Consider the following 27,356-nt stretch of genomic DNA (forward strand, 5'->3'; position numbering starts at 1 on the left):
GAGAAGCTGGAAATATGGTTTTTGGGTGGAATTTCCTAAATTTAAAAATATTTTGTGAGTCAAGCAAAACTGTATTTTACCTGTGGCATACCAGTTTGCCTCCTTTACTTTAATGCATATTCTATGCATTCTTAAAGGTTCCCATGAGTGTTCTTCTGAAATCTGTTTCTTCTAGCAAACAGAGATGGGAGCTGATCATGGTGTCACTTTCAAGTCTTATTTTCTATCCATTAATGTATCTGAGTTGTCTTAGGTTGCTGTAGCACATCACAGAGGCATGTGGAGTGGAAGATGGCGAGAAACAATGGGGTGTTCCATTTGGAAGACCATAGATTAATGGGTTCTGTTTTTCTTTTTTTTTTTTTTTAAGATTTTATTTTTTCCTTTTTCTCCCCAAAGCCCCCCAGTACATAGTTGTATATTTCTCATTGTGGGTTCTTCTAGTTGTGGTATGTGGGATGCTGCCTCAGTGTGGTTTGATGAGCAGTGCCATGTCCGCGCCCAGGATTCGAACCAACGAAACACTGGGATGCCTGCAGCGGAGTGGGCAAACTTAACCACTCAGCCACGGGGCCAGCCCCATAATGGGTTCTGTTTTATTGAAGGTTTCTGGGTGTCAGTCCTCCTGATTTGGATAACTTGGTAGCATGGTCATGTCAAAAAGACAACTGGTATCTCCCACTCAAATATCCTCTCCTGCTAGTTGCCATTGATCAATAATCTTCTTACACCATTTCCTGGTAGACCAGATTTCTTCCTGGATAATATTTTCTAGATATTGTCTAGCTAACAGAAAACCAGTGGGGGATACCAGAGACTAGGGATGTAGTAGGAATGGAAAGCATAATTATAGCTTTCAGAGAAAATTATGGACTGATCACATCTATTCCCTATATATGTTGATCCTTTCTGAAATCCTCGTGAGCAGAATTTTGAAACCATAAATTAGAACTTTCTTGTTTTTTAACGTATTTAAAATGTTCCTTAATTATTTATCTTTGCATGGGTAATGCATACACAAGATTAACGAAGGAAGCAAGAGGGAAGAAGGAAAGAAGGAAAAAAAAGAACCAATAAAGAAGAGTATACAATGAAAAGTCAGATCCTTCACATCTCAGACCCTACTTTCCTCTTCCTTCTCTGCAGGCACCCGCTCTTTCTATTTTCTTCCATTATCCTTCCCGAGATATTCTATACTTAAATACCATTGGAAACCATGAATGTATAGTGATGAGGGTTTTCTACAGTTGAGCTTGACATCCTGGGACTAAGAAATGCAATTGGGAATTGAGAGTATTGATCAGCAAGTAGGCACTGATAGGTTAGAAAAACAGGGAGGTGAAAGGAGTCCAGGATTTTAAGGTCTGACTGCAGTAAGAGACTAGACTTGGAGGTTGTAAGGGATGATATGTAATTATATTTAAAAGATCCAGAATTGGGATAATTAGACCTGGTATTGGGTTTAACTGTCATCATATAATGTATGTGTTCATAGTAAGTAGAGCAAAAATATGGTCTTTTTTTCTCTGTCATGTTTAAGCTCACAGTATTGTAATGATTCACAAAGAGTACATATTCGGTAAATATTGTCTTTAATACCCAGTCATATTTGGGTATTAAAGTGTTAAAGTATTAAAGCTTACTAAAAGGAAGCTCAAATTTGTAAAATTTTAGACTTGTAATTGTTTATCATGTTTCATTTTTAAAAAAATCTGTAATGCTATTTGCAAGGCTTTGATCCATAGTCTTCTAGAAAAAAATTCAGTGCCATAGGCAGAAAAATCATATTTCAGGTAATAGAGTATGTCACTGCATACAAATCCATTCTTACTTCAATCAAAAAAGAATATGATGCCTTTATTGAAACAATAAAGAAAAGCCAAAGAACTGCATTTTGTCTTCATGGAAAACTTAAAGTTTTGGCAGCAGAGCCCACGGCATTGATCTATCACAGGAAAAGAACAATTCAACTTGAAGCAAAGTAAGTATGTCAGTAAATAGCCCAAAAGATGATCATTGTTACCTGGTTATATTAACTCGCCAGATGTAACTATAACCAGTAGTTCTCAGTCTTTTTGAATTTCGATTTTATTTTAAAGCCATGTTTCTATGCTACCCTTTCTACCAACTTGAAATTACTATACTTTTTATTTATTTCAAGTAAAAAATATTAATTTTGCTTGAGAAATTTATAATATCTCTTAGGATAATTGGAGGTACATTGTATTATCATAAAATGGGGGATACAGATAATTACTCTAGGTAATTTCTTCCATGGAAGATTTGATAGTACAATTTCATGATTACTGTCTGAATTGGAGCACTTAATATTGTGAGGCACAAAGGTAAGTAACCTACTGAGACAGGATTAAATGCTCACTTTTGTTGAATGGTCTCATATTTTCAGTGTTCCATTTAATAAATGATGGGTAAATTATTTTTATAGATAATTTCAAATCAACTTGGAACATTATGTAAAGTTTGACCTACATTTCTGGTAGTATGGCTGGCTAGATCTTGGGATAGATCTTCCTATTGGGGAAAAATGCTGCATAAAATATTTTTTTAAAAAATCTTTCCAAAAGCAACAGGAAGCTGACAAGATAGTAAGAGATTATCAGGGCAAAATTGTAACAGAAGACAAAAGTCAAGAGGAGCATAAAGCTTCTTTGCCCTGAGAGCATGTGTTAAAACTAATGACAGTAAGCTTAAGTTGTTACTGTGGCACAGGGGCACAAGACAGAGCCCAGGATCTGCCCAAGGGGTATAGTCTACCAGGAAATCCTCCCCTTATAATGCTGGGACAATAAAGGCCTAAACCCTTGTAAAGTGAACCAGAGGTAAACTGCCCCACGTGGAGACTGCATAGAAAAGTGCCTCTGCTCAGCAGACTGCTAACATGTATGAGGCTTATTTTTGGAGTGATGAAATGTTCAGGAATTAGAAGTGGTAGTGGTTGCGCAACCCTTTGAAGATATTGAAATTCAATGAATTGTACACTTTTCAAGAGTGAATAAAGCTCAGTAAAGCTATTATTAAAAAAAACATGGAGGATAAAGTGAGAAAGTCATATTATTATGTCTAATCACAACTCTAAAAGAGAAGAGCGTATGGAACAGAGACAATATTTGAAGAGATAATGGCTGAGAATTTTCCAGAACTGGTGAAAGATACCAATTCACAGATTCAAGAAGCCCAAAGAATCCCAAGCATTGTAAATAAGAAGAAACACTCAATTAGATTCATTGTAGTAAAATTGTCAAAGATAAAGAGATCATAAAAGTAGGTATAGAAAGGAACAACAATTAGATACCTTCTCATCCATGTTGTAGCATGGATGTATTGGAACTTCATTCCTTTTTATGGCAGAATAATATTTCATTGTACATATATACCATATTTTGTTTATCTACTTATCTATTGTTGGATGCTTGGGTTGTTTCTACCCTTGGCTATTGTGAATAATACCACTGTGAACATTCATGTACAAGCATCTGTTTGAGTCCCTGCTTTCTTTTGAAAGTCTATTTACTTTTAACATGCCTTTCTTCCACAGGCATAAGTTTATTTAGATGAAAGCCAGAGGATATTTTATTTCCACAGTCCCTCTTTCATAAATACTGCAAACTTTTACTCTGAGCTGTCTGTAGTTTCCAAGAACTTTACATAAGAATCAGACACAGGCAGCAGTTATCTGCTGACAAGCTTGTTTTTAATTTGCCAAAAGACCCATGAGATTTTCTAAATCTCATTTAGAAAATGTATCTAAATTTATTTTAATCAGTTATTTCCTCCATGGGCCAACATATCAGTGATTATTTAGGAAGTAAACTTCAAATAATGCTTAAAAGAAGTTTATATCTACTTCTTGGTCTTTAAGATCCCCATTTCTGGATGAATGCAGTTTTATCCCAGAGAAGTGCTATCATTTCTCTAGCTCTAGGATCAAAATTACTATAAGGGGCCAGCCCCACGTCATAGTGGTTAAGTTTGCATGCTCTGTTTCAGTGGCCTGGGTTCACGGGTTTGGATCCCAGGCATGGACTGCTTGTCAAGCCATTTTGTGGTGGTAAACCACATACAAAATAGAGGAAGATTAGCACAGATGTTAGCTCAGGGCTAATCTTCCTCAAGCAAAAAAAAAAAAGAAAAAGAAAAAAGAGGAAGATGTTAGCTCAGAGCAAATCTTCCTCACCAAAGAACAGTTACTATAGTAGGCTGAATAATGGGCCTCCAAAGATATCAAGTTCTAATCCTGAACCTGGAAATATTACCTTATTTGGAAAAAGGGTCTTTGCAGATGTGATTACAGTAAGGATCTTGAGATAGGGAGGTTGTCCTGGATTATTCAAATGGGCCCTAAGTACAATCACAAGTGTCCTTATAAGAGAGGCAGAAGGAGCTGTTGACAGAGCAGAAGGGGAGAAGACAATGTGACCATCGAAGCAGAGATAGATGTGATTCAGCCACAAGGCCCGCGGCCCCCAGAAGCTTGAAGAGGCAAGGAACGAATTCTTTCCTAGAGCTTCTGCAGGAAGCACGGCCCTGACAACGCTTTGATTTTGGCCCAGTGATACTGCTTTTAGACTTCCAGCCTCTAGAACTCTGAGAGAATAAGTTTCAGTTGTTTTAAGCCACAGAGTTTGTGGTAATTTGTTATAGCAGCCACAGGAAACTAATACATTTACTTACAAAAGTAGTTTTTAAATTGCAAAAGTAATTAAAGAGAATAGGCATAGTAGTTTGTGGCCATATTTTTATGTTTAACACTTAAAAATTTCCAATAATGTTACGAGTCATGGTCAGTGTAAGATTTTATTGATACTCTGAAAGAAAAGTATTCCTTACTGTGAGGTTAGTTAACTTTTTCTGGGCATTGTTTTGTAAACTTCCACCTAAGTCCGTAATAGTTCAAAATTATAATCAGCCAAAATAAAGTAATGATTTAACCTGTTTTATGATTTTGTCTTATGATTAAATAATCAAATTAGTTGAAAGAAACATAAGAAAGCCTTTCTGTCTTTCAGAATGAGGGTTATTGAAAATAATTCCTCAAAGATTCAATTGCAAATAGACAAAATGAAACAACTTAGGGCAGAGTATGACATGAACGAAGTAAAATATTGTACTTTCTCCAAAGATCCTTCAAAACCTATTCCAGGTACTGTATTTTGTTTAAAATGTTTAAGAGAAATTCTGTTTCCAGTTATTACCTATTACACAAGTTAATATATATGTGCTGCTATGTGTATATAGTGTGCACTATACACACAAGTGTACTAGGACTTTAGCCATACTTTACAAACAGCTTTAGCCAGGACTCTAGGTAGGTGCAAGGGAATGAGAAAACTTAAACAACCGTAAAAGATGAAAAGAGTTTCAGTCTGGCTGGATTATATAAAGTATGATGCAGTGGCTCTTAAAGTGTGGTCCTGCATCAACATCAGCATTATCTAGGAGCCTGTTAAAAATGCAGATTCTTTGGTCTCACAGCAGACTTACTGTGTCAGAAACTCCAGGGGTGGGAGTTGGGGTAGGAGTGGTGATGATGCCCAATAGTCAATGTTTTAACAAGTTCTCCAGGTTATTCTGATGTACTCTAAAGCTTGAAGAACCCATGGTATAATATATGGAAAAACTATACATAGAGTATTAAGTTCTGGTGAATATTGTTCATTTATATGGATGTCAGCATTCACTGGTTCCTCATCCTTAGCTAAGCCACATTTTAAGGAACTGGAGTATATCCTGGGATGCATCCAGGATGTTGAGAAGTTTGTATGATGAATGAGTGGATGGAGGAATTGCAAATTTGCGAAAATTTGCCTGCTGTAAATATTCATTCTGGGGAAAAGAAAGAATTTGAGAATAGATAACTGTATTTAAAACTTTTGAGGATTTCAACTACCGTTTACCCAGAGGCAGAATCAATAGGTGGAAATTTTAGGAAGTCAGGTTTGGTTTCGGTGGAAGAAGCTATGTCTTGAGATAATGAGCTACTCCATACCAGAGGATTTCAAGTGAAGTTGAATGGTCATCCTGTGTTTGGTGGAAGCAGGGACTAGATTCACTTTCAGATATAAAATTATGACTGGCAAATTACAAATAGGATACATATGAATAAGTACAGAATAACTGATAAATTGACTAAATGCTGAGAGGATTCAGGGTAAAAGAATGATTAAAATCAAGTAGGATTGATCCAGGGTGGTTTCTGAAAGAGAATTTTGAGGTATGCCTTTAAAGGCAACAACTGGCCTGAATGAGAAGGGAAGTCATTTGAAGTGTGTGTGTGTCTGTGTTATGTATAATGAATCGAGAAGACAGACGGAGAGAGGACTGAAGATTTGGCAGGCATTTATAAGCTTTGCATTGGAGAGAATAAACAGATTACCCTGGGGTTAGCCATAGTAGATTAATGGAAGATTTAGTTAAGGAGAAATCATTGGACAGCAATCCTGAATTGTTAGGCAGAAGCCCTTGGTGTTATAGTGTAGCAGTGATATTTAGTGGTTTGCAAGATGTGGTGATGAGGTCATTAAAAATGGTTTTTCTTAAGATCCTAAGGTTTGGACAATCAGTCTTCATGGATGATATGTTTAAAACTGCTAGCCATTTAAGATTGTATGTTAATGTTCAGTAAGCTACAAGTTCATGCTGCCATTTATTTCTTATTTCTTAACATGGTTGACTATCTGACCTATTTTGCTAAGACTTGCTGTTTGAGCACAAGAGTCCCGCACATGGCTTGACTTGTTTGATTTGTTCCCTTTTTCACATAGGCATGACTCTCCAAGAATCTGTCAATTTAGATGCCCTCACGAAATATCGGAAACATCTTGAAGATAAATATACAGAAATTAAACAAGTTATGTCAAAAAAATATGTACCAGCTCAGAGGAAGGTGGAGTTAGACAATGAAATGACTGAGATATTAAAACGGCGAGATTTAGCTGAAAATATGAACAAAGAATTACAGTTTCGGTATGAAAGTTGATTTTATATCTTTCAAGTTTGAAGCTTTTGTTTGTGTTTATTCTAATATTCCACTATTTGATTTTAGGTTCAGTGAATTGTTGATTTTTTTTATCTTTGTAGTCATCAAAGACTGCAGACTGTTTCATATGCACTTACTTCATGGGTAAAATCTGATAAGAGCAGCTCATTTCAAGACTTTGTGGAGCAAATTCAGAAAACTAAAGATATACATGGTATCTATATTTTTTAATTAACACAAATAATAGAAAACATTATTTTTTTTTTCCCAGAGCTAGAATGGGATTTTCCTAGGCTGTGTTTGAAGAAAACAAAAATGTGCTTACTTCTGTTAGATCCCTGTTACCCTATGGGCTTCTTCCTTCAATAGCTGACAGATAATTGTAAAGAGTAGACTTGGTGAGCCAGAGAGAATACCTGCAAATAAGGAAGAAAGGGACAGGGAGCCACTCAGTGTAGAAAGGGGTTGGTGGTGGTAGAAAGCATAACATTAAGCTGTTGGTATTAAACATATGTATGTTTATTATTTTCTGTTGATAACCTTAAATATCATCTGGTGGTGCTTTCAATATTTACAGGTGATCAAGGCATTGTTGAGGAACTACTTGAAGATGATCCAGGCAAGGCAAAAGAAGCTGAAATTTTGCTTTACTACATTGAAAGGCAAATATTTTAAAAGCTTTGATTTTCCTTCTTAAAATGTTTTAGCATTTATTTAATATTTGTTTAGCATTTATTTAGCATCTTGATGAGCTATAGTCTCTAGCTTTTGTATCTTTAAAATTCTACCCTAGTAGAAAAATTAGAAAATAAACTAGAATTTTTAAAAATAGATTCTTGGTGGAAAAAATACCGGGTTGGGAGTCTAGGAGATTTTCCAGAGGATACAGGTAGATTGTAGTATTGATTTAAGTTTGTATTTATATTTTTCTTGTATTCCCTAACCATCAACCTGATGTTAGAAAGTATTTATAAGAATGTCTTCTTGAATCAGATTACCTTAGCCAATTCAGTCTTTTTTTCTCATTGTTTCCATCCTATGACATATTAAGAAGGCATATTTCTCCCTAATACGTGTTAACTTATTATATATAGTGTATAATAGAGGCTTAAAGAGATCTAAGACTTTATTCTTTAAAAGGTTAATTCATAGGCTATGAGGCCAATATATAATGAACATATCTAATAATTGTAGTCTTATATGTTAAACAGTTTTCAACCGTTGATTTGCTTGTTGACATGGTACAAAGAAGGGGTACAGATCATTTTAGGGGGCACCAAAGACTGTGTTATTTCCTTAGACTGTGTTCTTCTCTAAGCCTACCAGCTGTAGATATGAGAGACAAATCCTTGTTGAGGTTATAAGTTTCATGTATTTTGCTTAATATTTCTTTGGTGTTTTTCTCCTCCGGGGTCCCACATTTATTTGCAACACTAGGTAAATCTCGTTTGCCATAGTTTTATTAATTATGAGGTAAGGCCTGATTTGAAGACATTTGGCCTTAGGAAGAGGTGTAGAGGCTTAAGTTATCTGAACTCTTGTCTTTTCTTCTTGTGTTAGTTTCATGTTTAATTGGGACTCTTATGCCTGACAGAGCAACATAGCTTCTGAAATACCAAGGATACCTTTTAATCTCCAGCTTGGCAGCCTTTGTGTTCAATTACTATTTCCCCTAGGCTGAGCCTCTAAATGTATTGCCCTTCTTTCCCTGATAACCCTTTTCATCTGCAGATGGTATGAGGGCAAAAAATCTGATCTTGTTGTAAATGCACTTCAGGTCCTTTTTTTTCCATTTTTTATGGCTTACTATAAGTACTATAAGAATAAAGTACAGGATCAGGTTCAAAGTCAGCTGGCAGGTGAGCATTTCATTCTGAGGCTACAAAATATGACAGAATGTTAGGGAAAGAAGTAAAATAACATCTTACAGAGTGAATGAATCTAGATATAGTTTATTAGAATTGCTTTTCTATATTACTATGCCACTATGTTTAGTCTGTATTAGACATTTCTAATCAGTTTTCTTTTGTTTTTTTTTGTGTACTATTATAATGTGTAATGAAATGCAATGACTGTAGGTTCAATGAATTAATCTCACTTGGTGAATATGAAAAGGCAGCTGGTTTTGCTGCAAACAGTCCTAGAAGAATTCTTCAAAACACTGGGACAATGAATAAATTTAAGGGTAAGCATTTTTCTCTGAACCTCACATATGTGTACAAATTATACTTTTTTTCCCTGATAGAATGGAAAGACTATTGAACTAGGAAGCTAAAGATCTAGGGTCCAGGCCTATCTCTACCATTTACTCAGTTTCCTGAGCTGTAACATTAAGAGGTTTGATTAGGTTTCTAAATTAAATTATGAAATATTTCAAATATAAGAAAAGTATGGAGAAACACCTAATAGCCATATATAGACAATCAAAGTTTCATAAATGTTAATATTTTATCAAATTTGCTGTACTTCCTTTTACAAACAGCTTTATTGTGGTAAGTTGACATCCATACAAGAAATTGTACATATTTAAAGCACACAATTTGATAAGTTTTGACATATGTATCACCCAAAAGTTCCCCCATTCCCCTCAATAATCCCTCTCTCTCACTGCTCCCCAACCACCCTCCTCTCCCTCCCGCAGCTTCCCCACTCTCCTGAGGCAACCACTAGTCTGCTTTCAGTCACCACAGATTAGTTTTCATTTTCTAGAATTTTATATAAATGGAATCATATAGTAGGTATTCTTTTTTGACTAACTTCTTGCACTCAGCATAATTATTTTGAAATTCATTTATGTGTTGCATCTATCAATAGTTCATTTTTTTTTACTCCTGAGTAGTATTCCATTATGTGAGTACAAATCCTTTTCAGACATATGATTTGCAAATGTTTTCTCTCAGTCTGTGGCTTACTTTTTCATTCTCTTAACAGTATCTTTCTTAAAGTAAAAGTTTAAAATTTTGTTGAAATCCAATTTATAAATTTTTTTCTCTTATGGATTGTGATTTTAATGTCATACCTAAGAAATCTGTGCCTAATCTGCAGAGATTTTTCTCCTATTGTTTTTTCCTAAGGATTTTAGTTTCAGATTTACATTTAGGTCTATGATCCACTTTGAGTTAATTTTTATATATGGTGCAAGGTAGGGAGCAAAGTTTATTTTTTTGCCTATAGCTATTCAGTTATTCCAGGATAACTCATTAGAAAGACTTTCTCCTCTGAATTGCCTTTGTATCTTTATTGAAGATCAGTTGTCCATAGGTATGTAGGTTTATTCTATTTCATTGATCTATTTGTTTATCTTGATGCCAGTACTACACAATCTTAATTACTGTAGCTCTATAATGTCTGGAAATCAGATAGTCTTCAAACTCTGTTCTTTATCAAATTCTGTTTGGCTATTCTAGGTCTTTCATATTTCTGTTAAAATTTTTAGGATCAGCTTGTAAATCTCTACAAAAAAGCTTGCAAGGGATTGCATTGAATATATAGATCATTTTGGGGAGAATAGACACTGAACAATGTTGAATCTTCTGATCCAATGAACCCATAAACGTAGTGTATCTCTTCACTTATTTATGTCTTCTAAAATTTCTTTCACCAAGGTTTTGTAGTTTTCAGTATTCACGTCTTTTTTTTCTTTTGACATTGAAAAAATTTAACATTTTACTCAAAAATTTTTAGACATCTTACAAATACCCAGGAACTCTTTCTTTGGATGTGCCGTGAAATCAGTGTAAGTTAAAAGCGATATTAGTATATTCCTGAGTTTCTTTCTCTTCTCCCCTTGACTTGGTCTGCTCAAAGTATGGATTGCAAGTTTCAGTAAAAATCAAAGCTTGTAATTAAGGCTTAAATAGGCATAATTACCAGTGAAATTGGAAAATAGCAAACTTTTATTAATTTTCTAGGTATGTGAATCTTATGCTGAGAAATTCACCAATATTAGACTGGTGCTACTTACTGAGTTTTGCTTAGAATCATAAAATGTTCTCTTATTTTAAAACTAACCTACACTTTAAAAAGATGAGAGACTCAGGAAGGAAATGCAGAGGTATAAATAAAGGAGAGGTAAACTCAATGGAGCTTATAAATATACAGATTAATTTTTCTAATTATTTTCATTCTAAGTGGAAATTTTTGATGTCAGGTATATACAGCCTATTTTTCATAAATTTCTCCCAATAAAACCCTTTAAATTCAACAATTTGAACAAAAAGTTCTTTTGCTCTGTCTGAACACAGAAAATCTGTCGCCATACACATAGTGCATATGAACTTGTATATTTATAGAGATTACATGACTGTGAATTGTGTGCAAATGGCCCATCTCATATTTTTGCATGCACAATTTTCAGGATTCTATCCTAGTGGATGGTAACACAGAATATAATTTTTTTTTTAAGATTGGCCCTGAGCTAACATCTGTTGCCAATCTTTTTTTTCTTCTTCCTCCCAAAGCACCCCAGTACATAGCTGTATATTCTAGTTCTAGGTTCTTCCAGTTCTGCCATATGGGATGCCGCCTCAGCATGGCCTGATGAGCAGTGCTAGGTCCGTGCCCAGGATCCAAATTGGTGAAACCCTGGTCCGCTAAAGTGGAACATGCGAACTTAACAACTTGACCATGGAGTTGGCCCCCAGAGCATAATTTTATAATTTTTACTTAGTTGACTTGAAGTTAAGAAACCTTCCCAACAATTATTTGCAGTTTAATAACTGAATGATTATCAGATCATGTTATACTACAAAAGTATTCTTACGTCATGAATGCTGATAGTGTGCATTTTGGGTGTTGAATTGGTAACTTTTATAAGTCAGAGGTTTAAATTGGCATTTACAAAAGTAAGCCAAAGCCTGAAGATTGTGGTAACCAAAGAGGTTTCTACCACAAAGCATTTATAGTTTCATAAGGGACACAGAAGCACAGAGAATTAAGTGAGTTTTGATTGATGCTTAGGTCTTATATGTCTTTTGTTAGATTTGTCTCTACATATTTTATACTTTTTATGCTATTATAATTTTTGTTTCAATTTCTGAAATTGTTTGTTGCTAGTATATAGAAATACCATTGAATTTTGTATATTGGTCCTGTGACCTCTTTAAACTTGTTGATGAGTTCTAGTACTTTTATTGTGGATTTCTTAGAATTTTCTACACAGGTGATCATGTCATCTGCTAATAGAGAGTTCTTCTCCCTTTCCAATATGGATACCTTTTGTTTTTCTTTCCTTATTGCACTGGCTAGATCTTCCATTACAGTCTTAAATAGAGTGGTGAGAGCAGATATCCTGGCCTTGTTCTTGATCTTAGAGATAAAGCATTTAGTCTTTCATCATGTATGATATTAGCTGTAGATTTTTCATAGATGCCTTTTATGAGGTTGACAAAATTCCATTCTATTTATGGTTGGTGAGAATTTTTATGAGGATTGGATGTTAGATTTGTCAAATACTTTTTCTACATTTATTAAGATGACCATGTGGTTTTTGTCCTTTAGCCTATTAATATAATGTATTTCTTTCCTAGGGAAAACACAAAATTTAATAATTTTACTATACTTACAGTTTTGTAACCATTACCATAATTTAATTTTAGAACATTTTCATCTTTCCAAAAATAAACCTTGTATCCATTAACTCCTCATTCTCTACTCCTTGTTCCCCCTCCAAATCCTAGGTAACTACTAATCTACTTGCTGTCTATATAGATGTGCTTATTCTGGACCTTTCTTATAAATAGGATCATACAGCAAGTCGTCTTTTGTGGCTGACTTCTTTCACTTAGCATAATGTTCTTGAGGTTCATTCATGCTGTAGTATGTATCAGTCATTCATTCCTTTTTGTGGTCAAATAATATTTCATTGTATGGATATACTGCATTTGTTTATCTCTTCATCAGTTGATGGTCATTGGTTGTTTCCACTTTTTGGCTATTATAAATAATGTAGCTATGAACATTTGTGTACAAGTTTTTATGTGGACATATGCTTTTATTTCTCTTGGGTAGATACCTAGGAGTGGAATGGCTAGGTTATATATATGGTAACTGTATGTTAATACTTTGAGGAACTGCTGAAATGTTTGCACTGTTTTCCATTCCCATCAACACTGTATAAGGGTTCCAATTTCTCCACATCCTTACCAACACTTGTTAATGTCTGTCTTTTTAATTACAGCCTTTCTAATCTGTGTGAAATAGTATCTCATTGTGGTTTTGATTTGTATGTCCCTAATGACTAACAATGTTGAGCATCTTTTCTTGTGCCTGTTGGCATTTGTATATCGTCTTTGGAGAAAAGTCTATTCTTTGCCCATTTTAAAATTGTATTATTTGTGTTTTTATTATTGAGTTGCAAGAGTTCTTTTTATATTCTGGATAAAAATTCCTTATCGGAGGGAGTGTTGTCAGCATCATGTCAGAGTGAGCTCTTCCCCAAGACTCTCCCCACTAAGACACAATGAAAAGGGCACATTCATATACCAACAGAGGACATTCACACAACACAAAAGATGTCTGAGAGACCCACACAGCCATACATCTGAAGGTGGAGGTGCTGGACCCCCTGGAGGAAGTGGAAGGAGGTAAGGGGATCTCCTCTTCCTCCCCGAGTGGCAGTGACCCAAGGCATGGGGCCATTGGTGGCTCTGAGAGGAGAAGGGGGAGGGGCAGCCCTCCCCGGGAATATCTTTGCTCTCCAAGTTCCTTCACAGCCTGTGGGAAAGCCCCACACAGAGGTGACTAAGCTATTGTGGGGGGTGTCTTCATCAAACCAACACTTCAGGAGAGCAGATAGTGAGGGCAGAGCAAGGACACCCCCCTGGATTACGCAGGGAAAAGAAAGCACCCTTCCCCATGCCTGGTACTCCAGCTCAACTGGTTGGCCAGAATGCCCGCACATACAATGGAAAAGTGGCAGCTGTGAGTAAGCAAGCCAGGGTTGCAGCAGGCTCAGAATACACGACTCTTGACCCCCACCCAGTGGCAGCAGGTGGAATCTGTGACCAGATACTATCACTATGCAGAGGCACAAGTCCACGCTATCAAACAGTATGAAAAAATATATTAATACTCCATACCAGGAGGAAAATGACAAGTACCCAGAAATCAGTCCTGAAGGCATAGAAATTTGTAATCTAAATGACAGAGAATTCAAATAGCTATCATAAAAAAAGCTCCATGAAGTACAAGAAAATACAGATAGTTCAACGACATCAGACACTTCACAAAAGAGATTGAAACTATAAAGAAAAACCAATCAGAAATGTTGGAGGTGAAAAACACAATGGATGAGATAAAGAAAAATCTGGACTCCCTGAATAACAAAGCTGATATTATGGAGGAGAGAATCAGCAGTCTGGAGGACAGAAGTATATAAATGCTTCAGATAGAGGAGGAAGGAGAACTAAGACTAAAAAGAAATCAAGTTCTCCAAGAAATATCCAACTCAATTAGGAAATGCAACATAAGGATTATAGGTATTCAAGAAGGAGAAGAGAAGGAGAATAGAGCAGAAAGCATGTTCAAAGAAATAATAGCTGAGGCTGTCCCAAGCCTGGGGAAGGAGCTGGAAATACAAGTGAAAGAAGTAAATAGAACTCCTAATTATATCAATGTAAAAACAACTTCTCCAAGGCATATAGTAGTAAAGCTGGCAAAAGTCAATGACAAAGAAAAAATATTAAGGGCAGCAAGGCAGAAGAAAATAACTTACAAAGGAACCCCTATCAGGCTTCCAGTGGACTTCTCAGCAGAAATGGTACAGGCTAGGAGAGAGTGGAATGATATATTCAAAATTCTGAAAGACAAAAACTTTCAGCCAAGAATACTCTATCCAGTGAAAATATCCTTCAGATAAGATCGAAAAATAAAAACTTTCCCAGATATACAAAAGCTAATGGACTTCATCACCACAAGAACCCCCTATAAGAAATGCTCAAGAAAGTCCTCACACCTGAAAAAAATGAAAGGGTTTACAAAGCCTTGAGCAAGGAGATAAATTGGTAGACAAAATCAGAAAATTGCAATTCTCTATTGGAACAGGTTAGCAAACAATTATAACATTAGAGATAAAGGGAAGGAAAACATCAAAAATAAATATAATCTCATAATTTTAACCACAAACTCACAATACAAGATGGAATAAGTTGTGACAATAATAACTTAGAAGAGGAAGAGGATAGGGATGGAATTGGCTTAGTCTAAGGAAATAAGAGGCTATCAGAAAGTGGACTATCTCATCTATAAGACTTTTTTATACAAACCTCATGGTAACCACTAAACAAATAATCAGAACAGAGACACAAGTGATAAATAGAGAGAAAACTAAGAAAACTATCATAGAGAACTACCAAACTGAATTAGTAGTCCAAAATACATGGGACAAGAAACTAGGGAACTGCAGAAGAAACAGAAAATGAGTGATAAAATGGTAGCTTAATCCCTCATATTATCAATAATCACTCTAAATGTAAATAGATTGAATTCTCCAATCAAAAGACACAGAGTGGTAAGACGGATTAAAAAACAAGACCCAACAATGTATTGCCTCCAGGAAACACATCTCAGCTCTAAAGACAAACACAGGCTCAGAGTGAAGGGATGGAAGACAATACTCCAAGCTAATGGCAAAAAAAGAAAGCAAGTGTTACCATACTTTTATCAGACAAAGAAGACTTGAAGACAAAAAAGGTAATGAGAGACAAAGAGGGGCAGTATATAATGATAAAACGGATGCTCCACCAAGGAGACATAACACTTATAACTACATATGCATCCAACACAGGAGTACCAAAGTACATAAAGCAACTATTAACAAGCCTAAAAGGAGATATTAACAACAACACAATAATAGTAGGGGACCTTAACACCCCACTTACATCAATGGATAGATCATCCAGACAGAAAGTTGAGAAGGAAATAGTGGATTTAGATGAAAAACTGGACCAGATGGACTTAATAGATATATATATAGAACACTCCATCCAAAAACAACAGAATACACATTCTTCTCAAGTGCACATGGAACATTCTCAAGGATAGACCATATGTTAGGCAAAAAGGCAAGCCTCAATAAATTTAAGCAGACTGAAGCCATATCAAGTACCTTTTCTGACCATAATGCTATGAAATGAGAAATCAGCTGCAAGAAAAAAGCTGGGAAAGTGACAAACATGTGGAGACTAAACAGCATACTACTGAACAACCAATTGATCATTGAAGAAATTAAAGGAGAAATAAAAAAATATCTCGGGGGCGGGCTCCGTGGCCGAGTGGTTAAGTTCGCACGCTCTGCTGTGGCAGCCCAGGGTTTGGATCCTGGGCGCAGACATGGCACCGCTTGTCAGGCCATGTTGAGGCGGCATCCCACATCCCACAACTAGAAGGACCTGCAACTAAGATATACAACTGTGCACAGGGGCGGTTTGGGAAGGAAAGCAGAAAAAAAAAAGATTGGCAACAGTTGTTAGCCCAGGTGCCAATCCTTAAGAAGAAAAAAAAAAGGAAGATTGGCAACAGTTCTTAGCCCAGGTGCCAATCTTTAAAAAGAAAATATATCTGGAGACAAATGATAATGAAAATACTCCATACCAACTCATATGGGTTACAGCAAAAGCAGTCCTAAGAGGGAAACTCATAGCAATACAGTCCACCTTAACAAACAAGAAAAATCTCAAATAAGCAATCTTAAACTACACTTAAGAGAATTAGAAAAAGAAGAACAGGGCCGGCCCTGTGGCTGAGTGGTTAAGTTTGCACGCTCCACTTCAGCGGCTTAGGGTTTCTCTGGTTCAGATCCTGGGCGTGGACATGGCACCACTCATCAGGACATGCTTAGTTGGTGTCCCACATAGCACAACCAGAGGAACTCACAGCTAGAATATACAACTAGGGGAGGTGGGAAGAAAAAAAAGAAGAAGAAGAAGATTGGCAATAGCTGTTAGCTCAGGTGCCATTCTTTAAAAAAAAGAAAAAGAAGAACAAACAAGGCTCAAAGTCAGCAGGAGGAGGGAAATAATAAAAATTAGAGCAGAGATAAGTGAAATTGAAACAACAACAACAACAACAGGAAAAAACAGCAGAAATGAGCAATGAAACAAAGAGCTGCTTCTTTGAGAAGATAAACAAAATTGACAACCCCTTAGCCAGACTCACTAAGAAGAAAAAGAGAGAAGCTCAAATAAATAAAATGAAACAAGAGAAATTACAATGGATACCACAGAAATACAAAGGATTATAGGAGAATACTATGAAAAACTATATGCCAACAAACTGGACCATCTAGAAGAAATGGATAAATTCTTAGAAGCATACAACTTCCCAAAACTGAATCAAGAAAAAATAGAGAATCTGAATAGACTGATCACAAGTAAAGAGATTGAAACAGTAATCAAAAACCTCCCCCAAAAATTAAAGTCCAGGACCAGATGGCTTCTCTAGAGAATTCTCCCAAACATTCAAAGAAAATTTAATACCTATCCTTCTCAAACTATTCCAAAAAATTGAGGAAGATGGAGCACTTCCTAACACATTCTAAAAGGCCAACATCACCCTGATCCCAAAGCCAGACAAGGACAACACAAAGAAGGAAAATTACAGGCCAATATTGCTGATGAACATAGATGCAAAAATCCTTAACAATATATTGGCAAACCAAATACAGCAATACATTAAAAAGATCATACACCATGATCAAGTGGGATTCATACAAGGGACACAGGGATGGTTCAACATCCTCAAATCAATAAATGTGATACACCACATTAACAAAATGAGGAATAAAAACTGCATGATTATCTCAATAGATGCAGAAAAAGGATCCAACAGCCATTTATGATAAAAACTCTCAATAAAATGGGTATAGAAGGAAAGTACCTCAACATAATAAAGGCCATGTATGACAAACCCACAGGCAACATCATACTCAATGGGGAAAAGCTGAAAGCCATCCCTCTCAGAACAGGAACAAAACAAGGGTGCCCACTCTTGCTAGAGGTATTCAATATAGTACTGGAGGTTTTGGTCAGAGCAATTAGGCAAGAAAAAAGAGATAAAAGGAGTCCACATCGGCAATGAAGAAGTGAAACTCTCGCTGTTTGTAGATGACATGATTTTACACGTGGAGAACCCTAAAGAAATCCATTGGAAAACTTTTAGAAATAATCAACAACTACAGCAAAGTTACAGGGTACAAAATCAGCTTAAAAAATTAGTTGCATTTCTATACTCTGATAGCGAACTAACAGAAAGAGAAATCAAGAATAAAATCCCATTTACGATCGCAACAAAGGGAATAAAATATCTAGGAATAAATTTAACCAAGGAGGTGAAAGACCTATACAATGAAAACTATAAGATGTTGTTGAAAGAAATTGATGATAACATAAAGAAATGGAAAGATAGTGCATGCACATGGATTGGAAGAATAAACATAGTTAAAATGTCCATACTGCCTAAAGCAATCTACAGATTGATAGCAGTCCCAATCAAAATCCCAGGGACATTCTTCACAGACATAGAACAAAGAATCCTAAAATTCATATGGGGCAACGAAAGACCCCAAATTGCTAAAGTAATCCTGAGAAAAAAGAACAAAGCTAGAGGCACCACAATCCCTGACTTTGAAATATACTACAGAGCTATACTAATCAAATCAGCATCGTACTTGTACAAAAACAGACACAGATCAATAGAACAGAATTGAAAGCCCAGAAATAAAACCACACATCTATGGACAGCTAATCTTTGACAAAGGAGCTAAGTACATAAAATGGAGAAAGGAAAATCTCTTCAATAAATGGTATTGGGAAAACTGGACAGCTGCATGCAAAAGAATGAAAGTAGACCATTATCTTTTGCCATACACAAAAATTAACTCAAAACGGATCAAAGACTTGAAAGTAGAGACCTGAAACCATGAAACTCCTAGAAGAAAATATAGGCAATACACTCTTTGACGTCAGTCTTTGAAGGATCTTTTCAAATACCGTATCTACTCAGATAAAGGAAACAAAAGAAAAAAATAAACAAGTGGGACTTCATCAGACAAAGGAGCTTCTGTAAGGCAAAGGAAACCAAGAACAAAACAAAAAGACAACCCACCTCTGAGAGAAAATATTCACAAGTCATATATGCAAAAAGGCATTAATCTCCAAAATATGTGAACTCACACAACTGAACAACAACAAAAAACAACCTGATTGAAAAATACGCAGAGGACAGGGCCCCGGGAAACCAGAGAGCAAGAGCTGATTGGAATCCAGGTCGGCACGCGAGGGAAAGTGCCCTTCCTCCCCCAACCCGCGCTGTACGCCACCATCACAGCTGAAGGAGGAGGGCTCAGAACACGTGGTTCTCGACCCCCATCTAGTGGGGACAGGCTGTAACTGCAACTGAATAATAGCATCATGCGCAAAAAGTGCTCCTCTACCATCCAGCAATTTATAAAAGCTCCAGACCACAAGGAAAACAATAAAAACACAGAATTAAGTCCTGAGGACTTGGAAATAGGTAAACTAAGTGAAAATGAGTTCAGCGTAGCTATCATCAAAAAACTCAATGAGGTAAAGGGAAATATAGAGAAACAAGTCAATGAGTTCTGGAGTTACTTCACAAAAGAGATTGAAACTATAAAGAAGAATCAAACAGAAATGCTGGAGATGAAAAGTACAATGGATCCGATAAAACAGAATATGGATTCCCTGAATGCACGTGTAGATACCATAGAGGAACAAATTAGCATAATTGAAGATAGACAGGCTGTATGGCTCCAGACAGAGGAAGAAAGAGAACTAAGAATTAAAAAGAATGAGCAAAATCTCAGACAAATAGCGGATTCAATGAGGAAATCCAATTTAAGAATTATTGGAATCCCTGAGGGTGTGGAAAAGGAAAATGGAGCAGAAGGAGTGCTCAAAGAAATAATTGAAGAAAATTTCCCAAATCTAAGGATTGAGGGAGAAATGTGTGTGGAGGAAGCTTTCAGTTCTCCTAGATTTGTCAATGTAAAAAGACCTGCTGCAAGGCACATAGTAGTACAAATGGCAAAAATGAATGACAGAGAAAGAATACTCAGGGCAGCAAGGCAGAAGAAAATAACCTACAAAGGAACTCCTATCAGACTTTCAGCGGATTTCTCTGGAGAAACCTTACAAGCTAGGAGAGAATGGAATGGCATATTCAACACTTTAAAGGATAAAAATCTTCAGCCAAGAATACTCTATCCAGCAAAAATATCCTTCAGATATGAGGGAGAAATTAAATCTTTTCCAGACAAACAAAAGCTAAGGGACTTTGTAACTAAAAGCCCTCCACTACAAGAAATCCTCAAGAAGGCTCTCATACCTGAAAAAAGAAAAAAGGGAGAAAGGGGTCACAAATCACAGAGTAGGGAGACAAATAGATAAAATCAGAATAGGATAGCAAATATTCAACTATAGCATTAGGATAAAGGGAAGGAAACCACCAAAGCAAAGACAATCTTATCATGCCAACCACAAACTCACAACACAAGTTGGAATAAGAGATGAAAATAATAATTTAGGAGGGGAAGAGGAAAGGACTAAATCGGTCTAGGCCAAGTAAGTAAGAGACCACCAGAAAATGGACTATATCATACACGAGATTTTCAATACAAACTTCAGGGTAGCCACTAAGCTAAAAAACAGAACAGAGATACAAAACATAAATAAGGAAAAATCTAAGAAACCCAGCATAAGAAACTGCAGAAGTCAATGGGTAGACTAAAACACAGAGGACGAGACACAAAAGTAACACAGGAAAACCAGATAACGAGTGACAGAATCACAGCATTAAGCTCTGTTGCATCAATAATCACCCTCAATGTAAACGGATTGAATTCTCCAATAGAAAGACACAGACGGGCAAAATGGATTAAAGAACAAGATCCAACAATTTGTTGCCTCCAGGAAACACACCTCAGCCCCAAGGACAAACACAGGCTCAGAGTGAAGGGGTAGAAGACAATACTCCAAGCTAAAAGCAAGCAAAAGAAAGCAGGTGTCACAATACTTATATTAGGTAAAACAGATTTCAAAATAAGGCAGGTAAAGATAGACACAGAGGGACATTATATAACGATCAAAGGGACACTTCATCAAGAAGAAATAACACTTATAAATATCTATGCACCCAACAAAGGAGCACCAAAGTTCATAAAGAAACTATTAACAAACATAAAAGAAGATATTAAAAGTAACACAATAATAGTAGGGACCTCAACACCCGACTCAGATCAATGGAGAGATCATCCAGACAGAAAATCAACAAGGAAACAGTGGAGCTAAATGAAAAGCTAAAACAATTGGACTTAATAGACATATATAGATCACTTCATTCAAAAACAGCAGAATACATATTCTTCTTAAGTGTGCATGGAACATTCTCAAGGATAGACCATATGTTGGGAAACAAGTCAAGCCTCTACAAATTTAAAAAAATTGAAATAATAACAAGCATCTTCTCCAATCATAATGCTATAAAGCTAGAAAGTAATTACAAGCAAAAAGCTGAGAAAGGCACAAAGATGTGGAGACTAAACAACACACTACTGAACAAGCAATGGATCATTGAAGAAACTAAAGAAGAAATAAAAAAATACCTGGAGACAAATGAAAATGATAACATGCCATATCAACTCATATGGGATGCAGCAAAAGCTGTATTAAGAGGTAAATTCATCACAATACAGACACATCTCAACAAACAAGAAAAATCCCAAATAAGCAATCTTAAACTATACCTAACCGAATTAGAGAAAGAAGAACAAACAAAGCCCAAAGTCAGCAGAAGGAGAGAAATAATAAAAATCAGAGCAGATTAAATGCTATTGAAGCAAAAAAGGCAGTAGAAAGGATCAGTGAAACATAGAGCTTGTTCTTTGAGAAGATAGATAAAATTGACAAACCCCTAGCCAGACGTACAAAGAAAAAAAGGGAGAAAGCTCAAATAAACAAAATCAGAAATGAAAGAGGAGAAATAACAACAGACTCTGCAGAAATACAACGGATTATAAGAGAATACTACGAAAAACTTTATGCCAACAAAATGGATAACCTAGAGGAAATGGACAAATTCTTGGACTCCTACAATCTCCCAAAGCTCACTCAAGAAGAAGCAGACAATTTGAACAGACCAATCACAAGGAAAGAGATTGAAACAGCAATCAAAAGCATCCCAAAGAATAAAACCCCAGGACCAGATGGCTTTCCTGGGGAATTCTACTAAACTTTCAGAGAGGATTTAATACCTGTCCTTTTCAAGCTATTCAAAAAAATTAGGGAGGATGAAACACTTCTGAACACATTCTACAAGGCCAACATCACACTGATACCAAAGCCTGACAAGGACAGCACGAAAAAAGAGAACTATAGGCCAATATCACTGATGAACATAGATGCAAAAATTCTAAACAAAATTTTGGCAACCAGAATTCAGCAATTCATCAAAAGGATCATACATCATGATCAGGTGGGATTCATACCAGGGACACAGGGATGGTTCAACATCCGCAAATCAATCAATGTGATACACCACATCAACAAACTGAGGAATAAAAAACACATGATCATCTCAATAGATGCAGAGAAGGCATTTGACAAGATTCAACAGCCATTTATGATAAAAAGTCTGAACAAAATGGGGATAGAAGGGAACTACCTCAACATAATAAAGGCCATATATGACAAACCCATAGCCAACATCATACTCAATGGGCCAAAACTGAGCGCCATCCCCCTGAAAACAGGAACGAGACAAGGATGCCCTCTATCACCACTCTTATTTAACATAGTACTGGAGGTCCTGGTCAGAGCAATTAGGCAAGAAAAAGGAATAAAAGGAATCCAAATAGGCAGGGAAGGTGAAACTCTCACTGTTTGCAGACAACATGATCCTATATATAGAAAACCCGAAAGAATCCATTGGAAAACTCTTAGAAGTAATCAACAACTACAGCAAAGTTGCAGGGTACAAAATCAATTTGCATAAATAAGTAGCATTTCTATACTCCAATAACGAACTAACAGAAAAAGAACTCAAGAACACAGTACCATTCACAATCACTACAAAAAGAATCAAATACCTTGGGGTGAATTTAACTAAGGAAGTGAAAGACCTATACAATGAAAATTATGAGGCTTTTCTGAAAGAAATGGATGACGACATAAAGAGATGGAAAGACATCCCATGTACATGGATTGGAAGAATAAACATAGTTAAGATGTCCATTCTACCTAAAGCAATCTACAGATTCAACGCCATCCCAATCAGAATCCCAATGACATTCTTTACAGAATTAGAACAAAGAATCCTAAAATTCATATGGGGCAACAAAAGACCCTGAATTGCTAAAGCAATCCTGAGAAAAAAGAACAAAACAGGAGGCCTCACAATCCCTGACTTCAAAACATACTACAAAGCTACAGTAATCAAAACAGCATGGTACTGGTACAAAAACAGGTGCACAGATCAATGGAACAGAATTGAAAGCCCAGAAATAAAACCACACATCTATGAACAGCTAATCTTCGAGAAAGGAGCTGAGGGCACACAATGGAGAAAACAAAGTCTTTTCAACAAATGGTGCTGGGAAAACTGGAAAGCCACATGTAAAAGAATGAAAATTGACCATTCTTTCTCACCATTCACCAAAATAAACTCAAAATGGATCAAAGACCTAAAGGTGAGACCTGAAACCATAAGGCTTTTAGATGAAAATGTAGGCCGTACACTCTTTGACATCAGTATTAAAAGGATATTTTCAGACACCGTGTCTTCTCAGAGAAGGGAAACAATAGAAAGAATAAACAAATGGGACTTCATCAGACTAAAGAGCTTCTTCAAGGCAAATGAAAACAGGATTGAAACAAAAAAACAACCCACTAACTGGGAAAAAATATTTGCAAGTCATATATCTGACAAAGGCTTAATATCCATAATATATAAAGAACTCTCACAACTCAACAACAAAAAATCAAACAACCTGATCAAAAAATGGGCAGGAGACATGAACAGATATTTCTCCAAAGAAGATATACGGATGGCCAATAGGCACATGAAAAGATGTTCATCATCACTGATCATCAGGGAAATGCAAATCAAAACTACACTAAGATATCACCTTACACCCGTTAGAATGACAAAAATATCTAAAACTAATAGTAACAAATGTTGGAGAGGTTGTGGAGAAAAAGGAAACCTCATACACTGCTGGTGGGAATGCAAACTGGTGCAGGCGCTATGGAAAACAGTATGGAGATTCCTCAAAAAATTAAAAATAGAACTACCATACGACCCAGCTATCCCACTACTGGGTATCTGTCCAAAAAACTTGAAGTCAGCAATCCCAAAAGTCCTATGTACCCCAATGTTCATTGCAGCATTATTTACAATAGCCAAGACATGGAAGCAACCTAAGTGCCCATCAACAGATGATTGGATAAAGACGACATGGTATATATATACAATGGAATACTATTCAGCCATAAAAAGGAACGTAATCGTCCCATTTGCAACAACATGGATGGACCTTGAGAGAATTATGTTAAGTGAAATAAGCCAGATAGAGAAGGACAATCTCTGTATGACTCCACTCATATGAGGAAGTTAAAAATGTAGACAAACAGAACAGATTAGTGGCTACCAGGGGAAAGGTGGGGGGGGGTGGAGGTGTGCGCAAAGGGTGAAGGGGTGCACCTAAAACACGACTGACAAACAATAATGTACAACTGAAATTTCACAAGATTGTAACTTATCATTAACTCAATAGAAATTTTTTAAAAAATAGGCAGACGATATGAACAGACATTTTTCCAAAGAAGATACACAGGTGGCCAATAGGTACATGAACAGATATTCAACATCACTATTCATCAGGGAAATGCAAATCAAAACTACACTAAGAGATCACCTTACACCCATTAGAATGGCTATAATCACCATGAAAAACAATAACCAATTTTGGAGAGGATATGGAGAAAAGGGAACCCTCATACACTGCTGGTGGGAATGCAAACTGGTGCAGCTTCTATAGAAAACAGTATGGAGATTCCTCAAGAAATTAAAAATAGAAATACTGTATGACTCAGCTATCCCACTACTGAGTATTTATGCAAAGAACTTGAAATCAACAATTCAAAGAGACTTATGCACCCCATGTTCATTGAAGCATTATTCACTATAGCCAAGAAGTGGAAGCAACCCAAGTGCCCATCAACTAATGATTGGATAAAGAAGATGTGGTATATATGTATATGCAAAGGAATATAAATATTCCATTTATATTCAGCCATAAAATAGACAAAACTCAGCCATAAAATAGACAAAATCGTCCAATTTGCAACAACATGAATGCACCTTGAGGGTATTATGTTAAGTGAAATAAGCCAGACAGAGAAAGACAAACACCATATGATTTCACTCGTATGTGCAAGATAAAGTCACATACAGACAAGGAGAGCAGTTTAGTGGTTACCAGAGGGGAAGGGGGTTGGGGGTGGGCACAAGGGGTGAAGGGGCACATTTATATGATGACTGACAAGTAATGTACAACTGAAATTTTGCAATGTTATAAACTATTATCACCTCAATAATAAATAAAAAATAAGTTAAAAAATTCCCTATCAGATAGGTGATGTGCAAATATTTTCTTTCAGTCTGTGGATTGTCTTTTCACTTTCTTGATGGTGTTTTGTTTTGTTTTGTTTTTCCCATTCAGATATACATTTACTCATTAGTGTGTGTTTTTAGTTCTACTGAATTTTTTTTTTCTGCTTTATTTCCCAAACCCCGCCCAGTACCTAGTTGTATATCTTAGTTGCAGGTCCTTCTAGTTGTGGGATGTGGGACGCCACCTCAAGGTGGCCTGATGAGCGGTGCCATGTCCGTGCCCAGGATTCAAACCCTGGGCTGCCGCAGCAGAGCACGTGAACTTAACCACTCGGCCACGGAGCCGGCCCCAGTTCTACTGAGTTTTATCACAAGTGTAGGTTCGTGTCTAGAGCACCACAGTCAAGATACAGAATAGTTCCATCACCACAAGGATCCCTTGTGCTGCCCTTTTGTAACCATACCCACTTCCTTCCCAGCCTTGCCCTGTCTGTGCCTCTTCCTTATGGCAAACTCTAGGGGCTGGCCTGGTGACATAGCAGTTAAGTTCATGCTCTCCACTTTGGCGTCCTGGGATTCAGCAGTTCGGATCCCAGGCGTGGACCTATCACTGCTCATCAAGCCATGCTGTGCAGGCATCCCACATACAAAATAGAGGAAAATGGGCATGGATGCTAGCTCAGGGCCAACCTTCCTCAGCAAAAAGAGGAGGATTGGTAGCAGATGTTAGCTCAGGGCTAATCTTCCTCTATAAAATGGAAACATCACCGTCTTCTCTGTGATGGCATCAGGATGATGTCAGCATTAAATGAAATCATACATATAAGTTCCTAGAAGGTAAATGCTAACGCAAGCTGCAGTTGTGATTGACAGAAGCCTAAGAGTCTCCAACTTATTTGGCTGTGGCTGTTATTTCAAATTGAAACAGCATCACTAGTTTTGCTGTCTTCAAGCATTTTGTTTCTGGAAAAAAGCTTTTCCAGATTCATAGGTACTGATCATAACAGCACAAGCAGGAGCAATTTTAATTAAATGAGGATTTAGGCCTGTAAACAATCCAGAAAACCTACTCTTAGCGACAATGTTCTTCATTATAGCCCAGGTTGACATATGCAAAGGCACAGAAATTTTATGACTTTCATGTATCCAAAGTTGTGTCTGCTTTTGTGTTTTTACCACATCAAACGTCAAAGTTGCAACTGCTGCAAAAGAACCAGACAATGCCCCTGAAGTAAAGTTGATCATAAATATTGGTTCATACAAACCAGATTTTGCACACAACCATTTCTTTAAAACTTCATAGTTATACCAGTACATTGAAGGTAGGGGGAAGGCCACTCTACAGGGATTTAACACCCTCATTTTGAATGATTTTTAAAAAGGCATCAGTTCCAGAGGCTGGAAGTCCAAAATCAGGGTGCCAGCAAGGTCAGGTGAGGGCTCTCTTCTGGGTTGCAGACTTCTCATTGTATCCTCACATAGTGGAAGGCTTGATGGTGTTTTTTTGAAGCACAAAAGTTTTTAATTTTGATGAAGTCCAGTTTACCAATCTTCTCTTTTATGGCTGAGCTTTTGGTGTTGCATCTAAGAAATCTTTGCCTATCTTAAGATCCTGTGTTTCTTCTAATAGTTTTATACATTTAGGTCTATGATCTACTTTGAGATAATTTTTGTGTATAGTGTGAGGTAGGAGTCCAAATTTATTCTTTTGCATTTGTATATCCAATTTTCC

At 36.6% G+C, this 27,356-nt stretch overlaps 1 protein-coding gene across 5 annotated transcripts in view; it reads left to right on the top strand.

The window, feature by feature from the left end:
* Window positions 1–27,356, top strand: part of CLHC1 (clathrin heavy chain linker domain containing 1) — a 62,441-nt gene that overhangs the window by 14,096 nt on the left and 20,989 nt on the right. For 3 of the 5 annotated variants that reach the window (XM_046660217.1, XM_046660218.1, XM_046660220.1), the window contains 6 exons: window positions 1,794–1,981; window positions 5,028–5,161; window positions 6,783–6,984; window positions 7,099–7,211; window positions 7,575–7,659; window positions 9,076–9,182. In XM_046660217.1, coding sequence (XP_046516173.1) covers window positions 1,794–1,981; window positions 5,028–5,161; window positions 6,783–6,984; window positions 7,099–7,211; window positions 7,575–7,659; window positions 9,076–9,182 — 829 coding nt within the window. The remainder of the gene's footprint in view (window positions 1–1,793; window positions 1,982–5,027; window positions 5,162–6,782; window positions 6,985–7,098; window positions 7,212–7,574; window positions 7,660–9,075; window positions 9,183–27,356) is intronic. The other 2 variants (XM_046660219.1, XM_046660221.1) reach the window with 2 other exon arrangements.

This window comes from Equus quagga, chromosome 5, assembly GCF_021613505.1.
Source record: "Equus quagga isolate Etosha38 chromosome 5, UCLA_HA_Equagga_1.0, whole genome shotgun sequence".
Taxonomy (NCBI): domain Eukaryota; kingdom Metazoa; phylum Chordata; class Mammalia; order Perissodactyla; family Equidae; genus Equus; species Equus quagga.